At 39.2% G+C, this 13,564-nt stretch overlaps 1 protein-coding gene across 3 annotated transcripts in view; it reads left to right on the top strand.

Annotated features, from left to right (window-relative positions):
• Positions 1–13,564, top strand: part of LOC137194596 (integrin beta-1-like) — a 31,305-nt gene that overhangs the window by 14,420 nt on the left and 3,321 nt on the right. Inside the window, exons 2-16 of one of the 3 annotated variants that reach the window (XM_067606648.1) lie at positions 534–600; positions 1,198–1,283; positions 4,305–4,527; positions 5,111–5,281; positions 5,385–5,623; positions 5,757–5,912; positions 6,782–6,877; positions 7,007–7,096; positions 7,565–7,705; positions 9,055–9,257; positions 9,492–9,730; positions 9,817–10,039; positions 10,265–10,497; positions 11,107–11,273; positions 12,516–12,593. In XM_067606648.1, the coding sequence (XP_067462749.1) occupies positions 534–600; positions 1,198–1,283; positions 4,305–4,527; positions 5,111–5,281; positions 5,385–5,623; positions 5,757–5,912; positions 6,782–6,877; positions 7,007–7,096; positions 7,565–7,705; positions 9,055–9,257; positions 9,492–9,730; positions 9,817–10,039; positions 10,265–10,497; positions 11,107–11,273; positions 12,516–12,593 (2,412 nt within the window). Of the gene's footprint in view, positions 1–533; positions 601–1,197; positions 1,284–4,304; positions 4,528–5,110; positions 5,282–5,384; positions 5,624–5,756; positions 5,913–6,781; positions 6,878–7,006; positions 7,097–7,564; positions 7,706–9,054; positions 9,258–9,491; positions 9,731–9,816; positions 10,040–10,264; positions 10,498–11,106; positions 11,274–12,515; positions 12,600–13,564 lie in introns of all 3 variants that reach the window. The other 2 variants (XM_067606647.1, XM_067606649.1) reach the window with 2 other exon arrangements.

Below are 13,564 nucleotides of genomic sequence, written 5' to 3'. Positions count from 1 at the left end.
TCTGGGTCCCAGGTGCTCCACATCTGGCTGCAGTGTAGCTGCAGTCACGCTCCTCGGGTACCTTAAAGACAAGACAGGTGAATTCATACTGAGAGGCAGCACACACACGACATTGTCTGGAGCTGTCACAAATGTTAACACTGGATCAGTCAGCTGAAAAACAAACTTTTTATGCACACTTGGTTCACACTTCTTAGATTATACCTCAGTATGGATCTCGTTGGAAAAAAAACGTCTTGTGTGACATTAAATCTCTGCAACGAAAAAAAAAAATGCATGATTGTCTCTCACACACACACACACACACACACGCACACACACACACATGCTGTTTGTCTATCTGACACTAGTGACAAAAGTCTTACATTTCCTGTACAGCTGCGTGAGAAATGTATGTGTGATTATTGAATCTTATTTGATAGTAGATTCTCTTGAAAGAAATAACAAATAGCTACTGTCATGTCAGAAACTGTAATGATCCCTGCAGTGTTTTATTTATTTTTAATAAGTTATTTTATTCTTCTTGTTTCCAGATGGATATACGGTTACTTTTGATAGCAACGTTATCGGCAGTCCTCTGTGGCAGCAGAGCACAGCAAGGTAAGAGCCTGCAAATCTCATGAATATGTTCAAATTCCTCTTTTACTTCATCTTGACTGTTAAATATTAGCTAACGTACGATGTGGCATATTTTCAGCTCTGTTACAGACGCACTAGTGCAACCCAGTCACCACAGTGTTCATTATTACACTTAAAGAGTCCACTGATTAACATGTTTTGACTTTCAGCTGTCATTCTCTCTGCATTGGGTCAAATATTTCCTTTTTTTTTTTTTTTTTTTTTCTTTTTTTAGACATGACAAGTTTTAAAGCATACTGTAATCCTTTACAGTGGTAGAATAGATTAAAACTTCCCTGCTTTCATCTATTTTATTCTTCAAATCTTATTTATTCATGGTTTGATGACATTGTGGGTCCTGTTGGGTAATGGTGGGAGACTTTTTTTAAAAAATATTTTAACGAGGTGAAGTCATCATTTGGTTAAATGCCTAGAGCTTTTCACAGCATGACTCAGTTTTCTGAACCGGGAACGGGTCGTGTTTAGCAGCCAAAAACTAAAGCTGATCAGAGTTGGTGAACTAATGGAAATACTGCTTTGTCTTCTTGACTAAAATGAACTGATGGTTGTCTCTTGCAGAGGGAAGCATATGCATCAGAGCAAACGCGCAGTCATGCGGGGAATGCATCCAGGTTGCCGAGACATGTGGATGGTGCGCAGATGAAGTAAGTAAAGTCTCTAAAGCTGCTGCCAAAGTATTTTATCATATGAATCAACATCTTATCGAGAAGATCTTAAACTGTGGGAGTGGTATACTCTTGAGTTTCCTCTGTGGTTTTGTTTGGCAGCATTGCATAATAGTTGAATTGCACACAGGACAGCTAACAAACACAGCTGCTACTCATCATCATGTGGAGAGATGAATACAATCTCTAATAAATATTATGACTTATTCTTTAACAATGTCACTTCTTAACAATTCAAATATATCAAAAAGCGTGTGTACAACAGAATGGGGTCATAGTTATATATATGTATATTTCAAACAGATAAATACAGTCAAAATATACTGATTCAGGTGACAAAATTTCATGCCATATGTTTATGATTATTCATGAATTTCATGATCATCATTTAGAAATAAAGCAGAGTTCAAAAAGTTTTGTTTCTTCACATTCATTTTGTCATTATTTATACGATTGGATACATATACTGTAGATACACATATATAAATGCAAGATAACGTTATATATGGCGTTAAGAGATTAAAGAGACTCACTCTGTCTCCCTCTGTGCTACTGCTTCTTATCTTTTAGTGGAAACTATGATTTCATAATCTTCTTAAATGAAATGTTTTATATACCCAAGGCAAGTATACGTGAGGTATATGAGGTTGCTCCACACAGCTGTGTTAGCAGATCTCAGAGATTGCCAGAGCATGAACTTCAGGTTAAAATGAAATGTTTTTCCATTCCCTCACAGCTAGAACATATCAGTAGCTTGCAAGACAAACAATGTGACAGAAATCAAAGTAATTGCACCATGTGACAGTCTTATCTGGGCTCAAAATGAAGAGCCCGTATGGCTTAAATTTGTATTTTCTTGACCTTTAAAAGCTGAAATACAGTGAAATGACAAACATTTCTGCTTGACTGTTGTCAAAAAGTGAAAAGAACAGTGAGTGCCTCAACTTAGTTTGTCATGGTATCTACATCAATTTTAAGATCTTAAAATGTTGTGTTTTAACATCTGAACATCATTAGTCATCTCCAAAATGCTGTTTCGTTATACTAATGTAGATTTATTTGTTGAAAACAAAGGGTTATTTGATTGTCCAGCGAGTCTCAGAAGTCAGTACTTTGAAACTGAGGTGAGTCTCTCGGTGAATAACTGAAAATATATCTCAGGGTTGGGTGTGTTTGTCGATTTGGCATATGTCAAGACAAAGCTGCATTCCTGTTAAATCTTGCCTGTACTTCTCCATCAGACTGCTGACTGATATCCACCGTCTACAAAATCACAATATGATCACAACTCAGCCGCGTTTCGTTGCAGCCCATTTTACCACATAAGGTCATTTCGAGCAAAAACATATTTTAAAAGTTTACCTGAAGCTAATATGAGGCTTCAGACGTCAATATCTTTCAAAGTTAGACTTCTTAGTGCCAAATTCCCTCTTTTTGTTATGATCGTTCCACTGCAGCTGAACAGGAAAACGCTGTCCGTTGAGACACAAAGAGGGAATTTATTTTTTACCAAAAGGACAAACTGTGGAAGATATCCACTTTATTTGGCTAACTCAGATGGCTGAAGCCTCATATTATATTCAGATAAACTTTTAAAAACATTTCTGCTCATGACAATGACTGCAGATTTGGTTCCCCGTTTATGTTGAAATCACTTCTCTTTAAAGGCCAGTATGAACAGGAGGAATGATGACAACAAGAAAAACATGTTTCAACAGCAACTAATTGTTTTAAGACAGGTTTGAAAAATTGTGACTCTACATTGAGTTAATCTTCCCATACTCACAGTTTATCATCATCTCAGAGGGTATTAATGTTTAGCTCGACCCAAAATTACTAATCAATCACATCAGTATGAAACAACACAGATCATGCAGACCCAACATGAAAACTGTGAGTGTTGTGTATAATTTCCACTGCTGAGAACTGGAAGTTTCTCTCTGTTCGTCAGCTCCTCTTTTCTGCACTCGCCCTGCAAACTGAGCGTTCCTCAGAACAATAGGAGTCTTACATCTTGCATATCTGTGGTTTTTTAAACTTCTGAATGAATCTTATCTGATGTGTACACTCTAATGCAGGGGAGGAAAAAAAGGCTTCTGTGTTTGTCATGTGGTTTTGAAAGAATTAGGTCAAAGGTCTATTTTTGTTTTGACTGAGTTCATTGTCTCAAGTTCTCCGACTCTATTGCCTTGTGGGATATCATGTGCATCCAATCTATATTCTTAGCTGAGCCTCCTGGTCATCTGTTTCTCCTTGTCTCCTCCTGCTTAAAAACAATGGCCAACAAACCAGACAAAAAGCAGTTTTTACATAAATTGGATTGATTTCAGGGACCTCATTAGTTGAGAATGTTTTTTTGACCTCATCATAGATTCCATTAGATACTTAATCATGTCAGAGATCCTGGAAATTGCATCTGCAGCGTTGCATAAACTGTTACTTTTGGCATCAAGATCAGTTTTTAAAAAAAATCTAATTTTGTCGTAAGTTCTGTGAAAATGCAGATATGAAAATGACAGATTTAAGGTTTTATTGTTATTTATTTTTAAGTCCTGTTGTTCCTGTTGCATGTTTGTCAGAATGCAATGTTACTTTGCATGTTGTCAACATGTTTCTTCATGCCAGTCCCGCTGATACAAATTCCTGCACATTTACAGCACCTTTCCAGATGTTTCTGCACGTTGCACCAATGAAAATTACCTCATAATCTTCGTCCATGGGAAGTTTGTGTCAGTTAGAGATTGTACCACAACGCTGCGGTTACCTGCACACACTGACAAATATCTCTTGCATGGCTGATTTTATGTGGCCTTGATGCTTATAAGACCATCTTTGTCACAGGTTAGATCCCCACAATAGCAAGGTTTCCATCTTTTCAGAGTGACTTTAAACAAAGCTAAAGCCAAAGGAACAGCGTTTAGGAAATCAGTCAGGTGTGTTGTACAGATTTCACTTAAAATAATTCTCACAACAACCTCTTTTTTTTTTTCTATTTTGCAGAAGTTCCTCACTGTCGGTCAGTCCAAGTCGGCCCGCTGTGATGATCTTGAGTCCCTGAAGACCAGAAAGTGTGATGTGTCCAAAATCGAGAACCCCCGCGGAAGCACCACCATAATCAAGGACAAGCCCGTCACCAACCGCAAGAAGGACGGGGCTGAGAAACTGAATCCTGAGCAGATCACACAGATCCAGCCCCAGAAACTCAGCCTGAAACTCAGATCTGGTAAATACTCAACACCTGTAGCAGAATCTTTTGAGTGCTCGGCCAATTCAGGAGAACAGTCTGGTTGAAACTGCTGTCATGTGGGGAAAGTTTTCTTTGAGAGTACTATATTTCAGTATACATTTCTTTGTGAGACATTTTTGGAAAAGGGTAGTCTGTCTCGTCACTGCTCTTGATCATGAAATGATGTATGGAAGAAAAAAAGTTTTACACAAGTTCACAATTTATCATAGCTCTGCAAAAGCACAGACTAAAGGGATGATTCCTTGTTATATTTAAAATAATGTTATAGTCACACTGTCAAAATGATAAATAACTTAATTAAAATTAATTGTGATGATTTTGAGGGATGATAGTTTGACAACTGCAAAATTTCGAGATGTTTTAATCTAGAACTTTATTGTATAGTGTTTTGGAAATTCCCTGTTTTATATCTTAGTTGTTGTATCTGTGATTCATCTCAACCTGGTCAAGTAGTAACACTAAACTGTGAGTTACAGGCAGGTCTAATCTAATAAAATGTGTCTGCTGTGGTCACAATCCCTCAAGTTTTCATAAAAAAAGTGTGATCTTTGTCTCTCAGGTGAGCCCCAGACTTTCGATCTGAAATTCAAGCGTGCTGAGGACTACCCCATCGACCTGTATTACCTTATGGACCTCTCATTCTCCATGAAAGATGATTTGGAAAATGTCAAGAACCTTGGCACCGACCTCATGAGGGAAATGCAGGAGATTACCTCAGATTTCAGGATTGGTGAGGAAAATTTGACTCCCTCTAAAAGGATTACAATCAACAGAAAAACTGTAGTGTTGCAAATATTTTTTTAACAAAACACATGCTCCTTTTTATCCTTTAGGGTTCGGCTCCTTTGTGGAGAAGACAGTCATGCCTTACATCAGCACCACACCCGCCAGGCTCCTCAACCCCTGCACAGGGAACCAGAACTGTACGAGCCCCTTCAGCTACAAGAACGTCCTGAAGCTGACAGACAAGGGAGATGAGTTCAATCGGCTGGTCAGTCAGCAGCAGATCTCAGGAAACCTGGACTCTCCAGAGGGGGGTTTCGATGCCATCATGCAGGTGGCAGTCTGTGAGGTGAGGAGGTTTTTTTTAGTGGTATTAGGAAATTTAGATTTATTTTTCCATTACACTGTATCCAGGAGGCAAGAGTATTTTCAAAATATGTAAAATATTAACGATAAGACTCTCTTTGTCTTGGTCTTCCCAGGAGCAAATCGGCTGGAGGAACGTGACTCGTCTGCTGGTGTTTTCCACTGATGCTGGTTTCCACTTCGCTGGAGATGGCAAACTGGGCGGCATCGTCCTGCCCAATGATGGAAAGTGCCATCTGGAGAACAACATGTACACCATGAGCCACTATTATGTATGAAGTTTATCATTTATTTAAGATGCATAATGTATCCGGGGATGTGTGCTGTTTTCAGCTTGACCTTTCACTAATGGTCTCAGTATTACTCACTAGTCCTGTTGGTGTTGAAAGTAGGGCTGCAACTAGCGAATATCTACAGTATTTATCCATCTTTCGATTATTTTCTTGATTAATTGATTAGCTTTTTGGTCTATAAAATATAAAAATATGTTGGAAAAATGTTGATCGCTGTTTTCCAAAACCCAGAATGCAATCTAAAACGTCTTGTTTATCATTTATTTAAGATGCATAATGTATCCAGAGTTGAGTGAGCATGTGTGCTGTTTTCAGCTTGACCTTTCACTAATGTTCTCAGTATTACTCAGTAGTCCTATTGGTGTTAAAAGTAGGGCTGCAACTAGCGAATATATATATATACAGTATTTATTCATCTGTTGGTTCATTTTTCTTGATTAATTGATTAGTTGTTTGGTCTATTAAATATAAGAAAATGGTGAAAAATGAATCAATCACTGTTTCCCAAAACCCAAAATTCAACCTAAAATGTCTTGTTTTGTCTGGACCAGCAGTCTACAACCCAAAGATATTCAGTTTACTGTCATAAAGGACTAAAAAATATAGAAAATATTCAAATTTAAGCAGCTGGAACAAGAGAATTTGGGCATTTTTTGGGGGCATCAATTGTCAAAATAGTAATTTCCTTTCAATCAACCGATTAATCGACTAATTGTTGCAGCTCTAGTTAACAGTCATCTTTTTCCAGACACTTATTGTCCACACAGTCTGGGATCTGACACGGTTGCTGATTTCTGCTTTTATTAATGATTGTTTGTTTGTGCCTGTGTTGATTCATCCTTTGATAGGACTACCCCTCCATCGCCCATTTGGTCCAGAAACTGAGTGACCACAACATTCAGACCATCTTTGCAGTCACTGAGGAATTCCAGCCTGTTTACAAGGTAAAGTTTGTGTATTCTGAGCTGTAGTCACTGTCATCAAAGTGTTTGTTTCAAATTCTTTCAAAACTAAGATGCATATTTAATATTGGTTCATTATTATCTCACCTTGAACCTTTGTGTCTCTTACAGGAGTTGAAAAATCTAATTCCCAAATCAGCTGTCGGCACGCTGTCGTCCAACTCCAGCAACGTGATTAAACTCATTATTGATGCCTATAATGTGAGTCAAACAACACCACCTTCACAGCTGTTATGAGTAGATGACTTATGATTTCAATTTGTTTGCTTTATTTAAAATATACTTTCTATATTTCATATTTATAGATATTTATACAAACCATTTTAAACCTGTTTTAAAAGTGAAAAACCCTGAGCTCATCACTTTTCTTTGTTTCAGTGAGGATAATACTTTGCTAAACAATTCTCTGACTAAATAAAGATTACAGTGATTGAAACACCACAAGAATGTAGTTGTAATTGTCTTGCAAATCAAAGTCAAAACTGATGTTCTACTGATGTTAAATAAGCCCAAGAGAATAAAACAGCCAGGTGTCCTAAATTCTCCAGCTGCCTGGTAGCAGCTGGGTTTCCACATGGAAAAAGGCTTGTGTGCACAGGTTGAATAATTGACAGGTTTTCCCGCAAACCTACAGCTTGTAGTGAATATACTTTCTTTTCTTTTGGACAGTCTTTGTCATCTGAAGTCATTCTGGAGAACAGCAGGCTGCCAGAGGGAGTTTCAATCACCTACAAGTCCATCTGTAAGAACGGTGTGGAGGGAACCGGGGAGAACGGCAGGAAGTGCTCCAACATCTCCATCGGAGATGAGGTTAGATATAATTATTCTCAAGCAATTTGTTCACATAGGCAAAAATGAAAATAAAAGAAGACATTTAGGTACCAGATGGAAAAATAAAAACTTGTAAAGCAACATTATGCAACTATTTTACTTAAAAATAACAGCTTCAAAACCATTTTGATGGTACACTTACTTGCTATAGGAAGAATGGCGCTTCTTTCATTCCCACTATGCTCCGCGATCGCCTGTTCTGGTGTTGAGCAGGTACGATCAGGTGTGAAATAGTAGTTACCTGAATGTAACAGTAATTCCTGCTGCTACTTCATATTAAAAGCTTTTTTACTGACAAACTAATGGAAGGCTTTTATTGTGAAGAACTCGCAGGAAATGAAATGTGTTTATCGCTGAGTTAGCAGAGCTTTGTAAGCGGAGCTTCGTTAGCGGTGCTATTCTTCAATTAAAAACAAGTCAACGCATCAAGATTTGGAGCTATTTATTCAGCAGATGAGTTATAAATACAAGCAGAAACAGACACAGTGATGATGATGATGATGATGTTTGATGCATTTTCAGCAAACGGCATATCTCCAACAGGTAGCCTGAACAGCTTATTTTACCTTGCAGTGAGGGTACCTCACTATTGTAACGTGAGAGAACAAACTTCAACACCTCCTGTTGCGACATCCCTCACTGACTGATCTTATTTGCGTGATTTTCAAATTCTGAACCCACAGCAGCTGTGTACTACTGACTGACTTCCGTTACGATCCCCATCATCTTCACACACCATGGACAATACAGTCTGGTGGCTGCTAGTATGTATTTTAGTTCTGTTGATAACAATATAGTTACATATTGGCGAGATAACAAGTGATTGTAATACATTGAAGGGCTCAAAAGTCAGCTGTTGCTTATTGCGCACATATTTTTAGAAATGTTTTCATCAGCAGTAACAACACGGCTCCTATACGGCTGAAAAGGTTCAGGAAACAGTAAAATAAGGCTGATATCTGAAAGTATAAACAGGAAATTACAAACATCAGTTAGCATCCTGTAATTACGGCTTGTGGCAGCAGAGGCCGCTGTTGCTGCTGCTCAGAAGATGTTACATTGTCTTGCTTTAACATCTCAAATCAAACTGTGGGGAAAGCATCACAGAAACCAGTGATGTGAGTGCTCTCTCACTGGTAGCAGTAATTTCATATAGCTTGAATGCCCTGTCTGCAAATGGGAGAAAAAGACAGAAAAGTCACATCAAAACAAATGAGATGAAAAACGCATCACAAGCTAACAGTCATGTCTGGAAAACGGCACAGTAAGCTTCAAGGCATCCTCCTGATTAGGTTTAATGACCCTATAAACTCTCTTCTGGTTCCCAGGTGTCCTTTAAGATTTCCATTGAATCCCAGAAATGTCCATCAAATGGCAAGTCTGAGGTCATTAAAATCAAACCGCTGGGCTTCACTGAGGAGGTGGAGGTAGTTCTGGAGTTCATCTGCGAATGTGAGTGCTCTATAGAAGGCAAACCTAACAGCGAGAAGTGCCATTTCGGCAACGGGACCTTCGAGTGTGGAGCCTGCAAGTAAGTATTAAGCCAGGGAGATTCACTAGGTCAGTGCTGGTGAACCATGTACCATAGATTTTAATGAAATGAGGAGGGAATAATGTCTTTTTTTACCTCCCCAACTCAAATAATCACTCCAAATAATCACACCAGTGTTCTTCACTTAAAGTTTGCCAAACATTTAGTATACTTTTATTGTCTTGTTGAATTACTCTCCGCTCCCCATAGTTAACCTCTTATATTGTGTTTCAGGTGTAATGAGGGACGCATCGGGCGTCTTTGTGAGTGCAGCAAAGATGAAGTACGAACAGAGGATCTGGATGCCAACTGCAGAAAAGACAACGGTACAGATATCTGCAGCAATAACGGCGACTGTGTCTGCGGCACCTGTGAATGCAAGAAGAGGGAGAATCCTGCAGAGATCTACAGCGGCAAGTACTGCGAGTGCGACAACTTCAACTGCGATCGCTCCAACAACAAGCTCTGTGGAGGTGAGGATTGTAGACATGACATCATTTGAAAGACAAATAATGTTTTTTATTTAACTATGTGGTAACCAATGCCTTTGCTCTAACAGGACATGGACGCTGCGAATGCAGGGTGTGCATCTGCGACGCTAACTACACAGGCAGTGCCTGCGACTGCTCCCTGGACACGTCCACCTGCCTTGCCAAGAACGGACAGATCTGCAACGGCCGTGGTACTTGCGATTGCGGCATCTGCAAATGTACCAATCCCAAATTCCAAGGTCCAACCTGCGAGATCTGTCCGACCTGCCCCGGCGTCTGCGCGGAACACAAGTAAGTCTGAAGCCATGTTCTTCCTTTTCCTGTGGTTCCTCCTGGGTCTTCAATTTAGTTGTAGTTTAGTTTTATTGCTTGGTAGTTGCAGTGTTTGTGGGTGTCGGTCTGTAAGTTCTGTTTGTCTGACTGGTGACTCGTCGTGGTTGTTTCACGGCCCTCACAAGCGCATGCTTGGATTGTATGGAGAGTTGAGTCAACATTCGCTGTGTCGTGTTTACGCAGAGAGTGCGTGCAGTGCCGAGCATTCCAGGCTGGTGAGAAGAAGGACACCTGTGAGCGGGACTGCAGCTACTTCCAGCTGATCAAGGTGAAGGACCGCGACAAGCTGCCCCAGCCCACAGACCAGAGCTTCCCACTGACCCACTGCAAAGAGCGAGATGCCAACGACTGCTGGTTCTACTACACCTACGCCATCAGGAACGACACCAAGGAGGTCTACGTGGTGGAGAATCTGGGTACGATTGAACTGCTAAATTTGGAGTATACTGGCATTTTATCAAAAAAGTAGAACTGGACAGTATGTTTCATCATTCTCTGATATGTTGAATATAATGCTGTTTGGTTTATTGCATAGTTATTTTACAAGTTATCTTCGCTGTAGTATCAGTTGTGTCTGAAGGCTTTAACCTGAATTTATCAGACACTTGGTAGCCCTTTTTGGATAAATATGTTTGTAAAAAAATGGATTGTTGGGCACATAGGGCAGAAAAATCTTGCCCCTTTTGGGGGGCAAAGGATACCTTTTTGCCCCCTCATTTGAACAATTAATTTCAGAGTTACGATAAGGCTATAATCTGCATGAAATCTGCAATCCATTATTTTGCTCGTTCCCCCCATAACCAATTTAGTTTTGACAGTTAAGACGTCATTGTTTCCACATGGTCATAATGTTTCTTAGAAAGAGTACATCGATCTAATTCTGTAAGCCACCCGTTAACTGTAAACATGCGAGAGAAAGATATAAATTTGCGATGTTGAAACTCTTGCATTTCTTGTCATTTAAGATGTATGAACCTCGTGAACCTCAGCAGTGGCTTTCATTCGGGGTCTTGTCTGTGTTTCAGAGTGCCCAGCAGGACCTGACATCATCCCTATTGTAGCTGGCGTGGTAGCAGGCATTGTGCTGATCGGCCTCGCCCTGCTCCTTATTTGGAAACTGCTCATGATCATCCACGACCGCCGAGAGTTTGCCAAGTTTGAGAAGGAGAAGATGAACGCCAAGTGGGACACGGTGAGTCAGTCACACCACAGGACCCGGAGGAATAAGTCATCTGACCCTGTGCAAGTGTGGAGGCTATATTCTTTTCCCTAGGTCAAAAAATTGATACCTGAAGAAGCATTATGTTGTATAGTCGCACCAAGATTAGTAACATTTACTTGAGGAAATAATCTCTGGCTAACCTTAACTTTTAAAGGATGGAATGAGAATAATTTAAGTAATTTCCAGCTCTTAACATGTATGAAAAAGCACCATAGTGGAAAAAAAATCTAGTACTGTGGTCAAATATGTCAAATAATGAACATCAGAGGAGTAGAGAGAGAATAGAGATTTGAAATGAAGTGAGATGGGGGATCCCTGATGTATAACATAACGTTGAGAGAGAGAATCTCCAGCTCTGCGGCTCTCACTCATGTCCTTGATCAACCTCAGCTTCATACTGCTTTGTTTAGTCTCTATTCGCTGAGGGAGCAGCCTTCCCTCAGCTGACAGTGCTGCCTCTCACTGTCCGCATGGTACAACTGCAGGACCATAAAAGGCAATGAAGCAGGGAAAGAGGAGGACTGCTGGGTGACTCTGATGGAAAGCTCCACTGCTGCTCGCTATTATGTGTTAGTCACAGCAGCAGTGTTTATGTCTTGATGGGAAGAAGCATTAATTATAGCCAGTGTTTGGGAGACACTACTTACTTGTACTTCACTTAAGTAGAAGCAAGTAAATACTTTTCAAAGTTATCCTTTGGCAAAAGGTAACTTGTCAATTATTTTTGTATTTCCTCTGAATAAACAAAAACCCATAGTGTAGCAAGAAAGCTTATGCTGTGAGGGATATTTTCAGTATTTTTTTTGTTTTATCTTTCATTAGAAGTCTCTTATTTATAGCACTTCAGATTGTTGGATATGTGTTTGGTGTTTAAAGAAAGAGAGAGAGAGATCCTACTGAAATGTGACAAAACAGATTACAGGAAGCTAGAAACAACATACTACTACAGCGGGAAAGGAATCTGAATAATGTTTATAATTGCCATCACATGAGAACATATCTATCAGGGTCCAAAATAAAAATGGAAACATGATAAACCCTGGAAAACCATAGCAGCACAAAAATGATGTTCTTCTTGCTTCACATTTTCTGCTCTGAACATTTTTTTCTGTCATACTTTTGTGCTTATCCTTTCCACTGCCTTTTTCCTGCTTCTCTTAATTTCTTTTTCCTCTGTTCTGCTGTTCTTCCTCTTTTCCTTCTCCATGTTAGCAAGGGAACCCAATTTACAAGAGCCCCATTAACCAGTTCCAGAATCCCAGTTATGGGAATAAAGGCACCGCGCTTTAGGTCAAAGTTTGTATCAGCTGTTGGCTTCTTGCATGTTCTTCTTCCTCTGTGCAGAGTGCAGTGTGACATCTTGTATAACTTTATTAACCACAGCTGGTAGTATGTGTGAATTGCTTGTTACTAAGGTTCATTGGTTTAATATTTGCATTTTTTCTTATTGTGGGTGGTTACGGTTTTTCCGTAACGAAACCTGTTAATATGAACAGACAACTTTATTCATGAATATGCATGTTAAGTTTATGCAGTATACATCGCTGTCTGGTGAAGACCATGTATCTCCAAATTTGGTGATATCTGAATTTTTCTGATAAAATGATTAAATTAAATTAAATTAGATTAAATGTTCTTGTATATGTTGAGAATATTCTCCCACTTCTTAAGCTCAGTAAACAATTTCAAAACCGATTAAATTATGTAAAAACACATGGTCACAAGCTGAAAATAGGGCAGTTTTCCATGAAATGTCAAATTCACAGGACTGTGACAATATGCCTGGAATATATATGTAAGAAAACTTAATATTTAAATATTTAGAGGACAATCTCTTATTTTCTAATTAAACCAGAGCAAACGGAATTTAACCTTCAGATTTTTATGGCCTGACTGATATATTTGACTGGTCAAAGTTTTTAAGAATTTCTACATGATGTGTTCACACTACTTTTATGGAGAAAATTTAAGGAAGTAAACAAGCCATTGTAACTGACCCATAAAGTCAAAATGCCTCGCTTTCAAGTTCTTTACCCAATGATTATGGTGACCTGTGGTGCTGCCAGCAGTTCTTGGCTGTGTTTTGTACCTACTGCATCACCATGGTGCCCATAATCACTGTAAGCAGCAAACTCTTATATAATAGGGTATTACATTACCCTGTTATCATTAGAAGTTGATAACCACTACTTACAGGATGGCGTTATGACTCCGTGAACTGAAGATTACTGATTTGTGTTGGCTTTGTTTTACTAAAATAT

Source organism: Thunnus thynnus, chromosome 12, assembly GCF_963924715.1.
Source record: "Thunnus thynnus chromosome 12, fThuThy2.1, whole genome shotgun sequence".
Lineage (NCBI taxonomy): Eukaryota > Metazoa > Chordata > Actinopteri > Scombriformes > Scombridae > Thunnus > Thunnus thynnus.
Note: the sequence above shows the minus strand (reverse complement) of the source record. Positions and strands in the feature narration are given on the sequence as shown.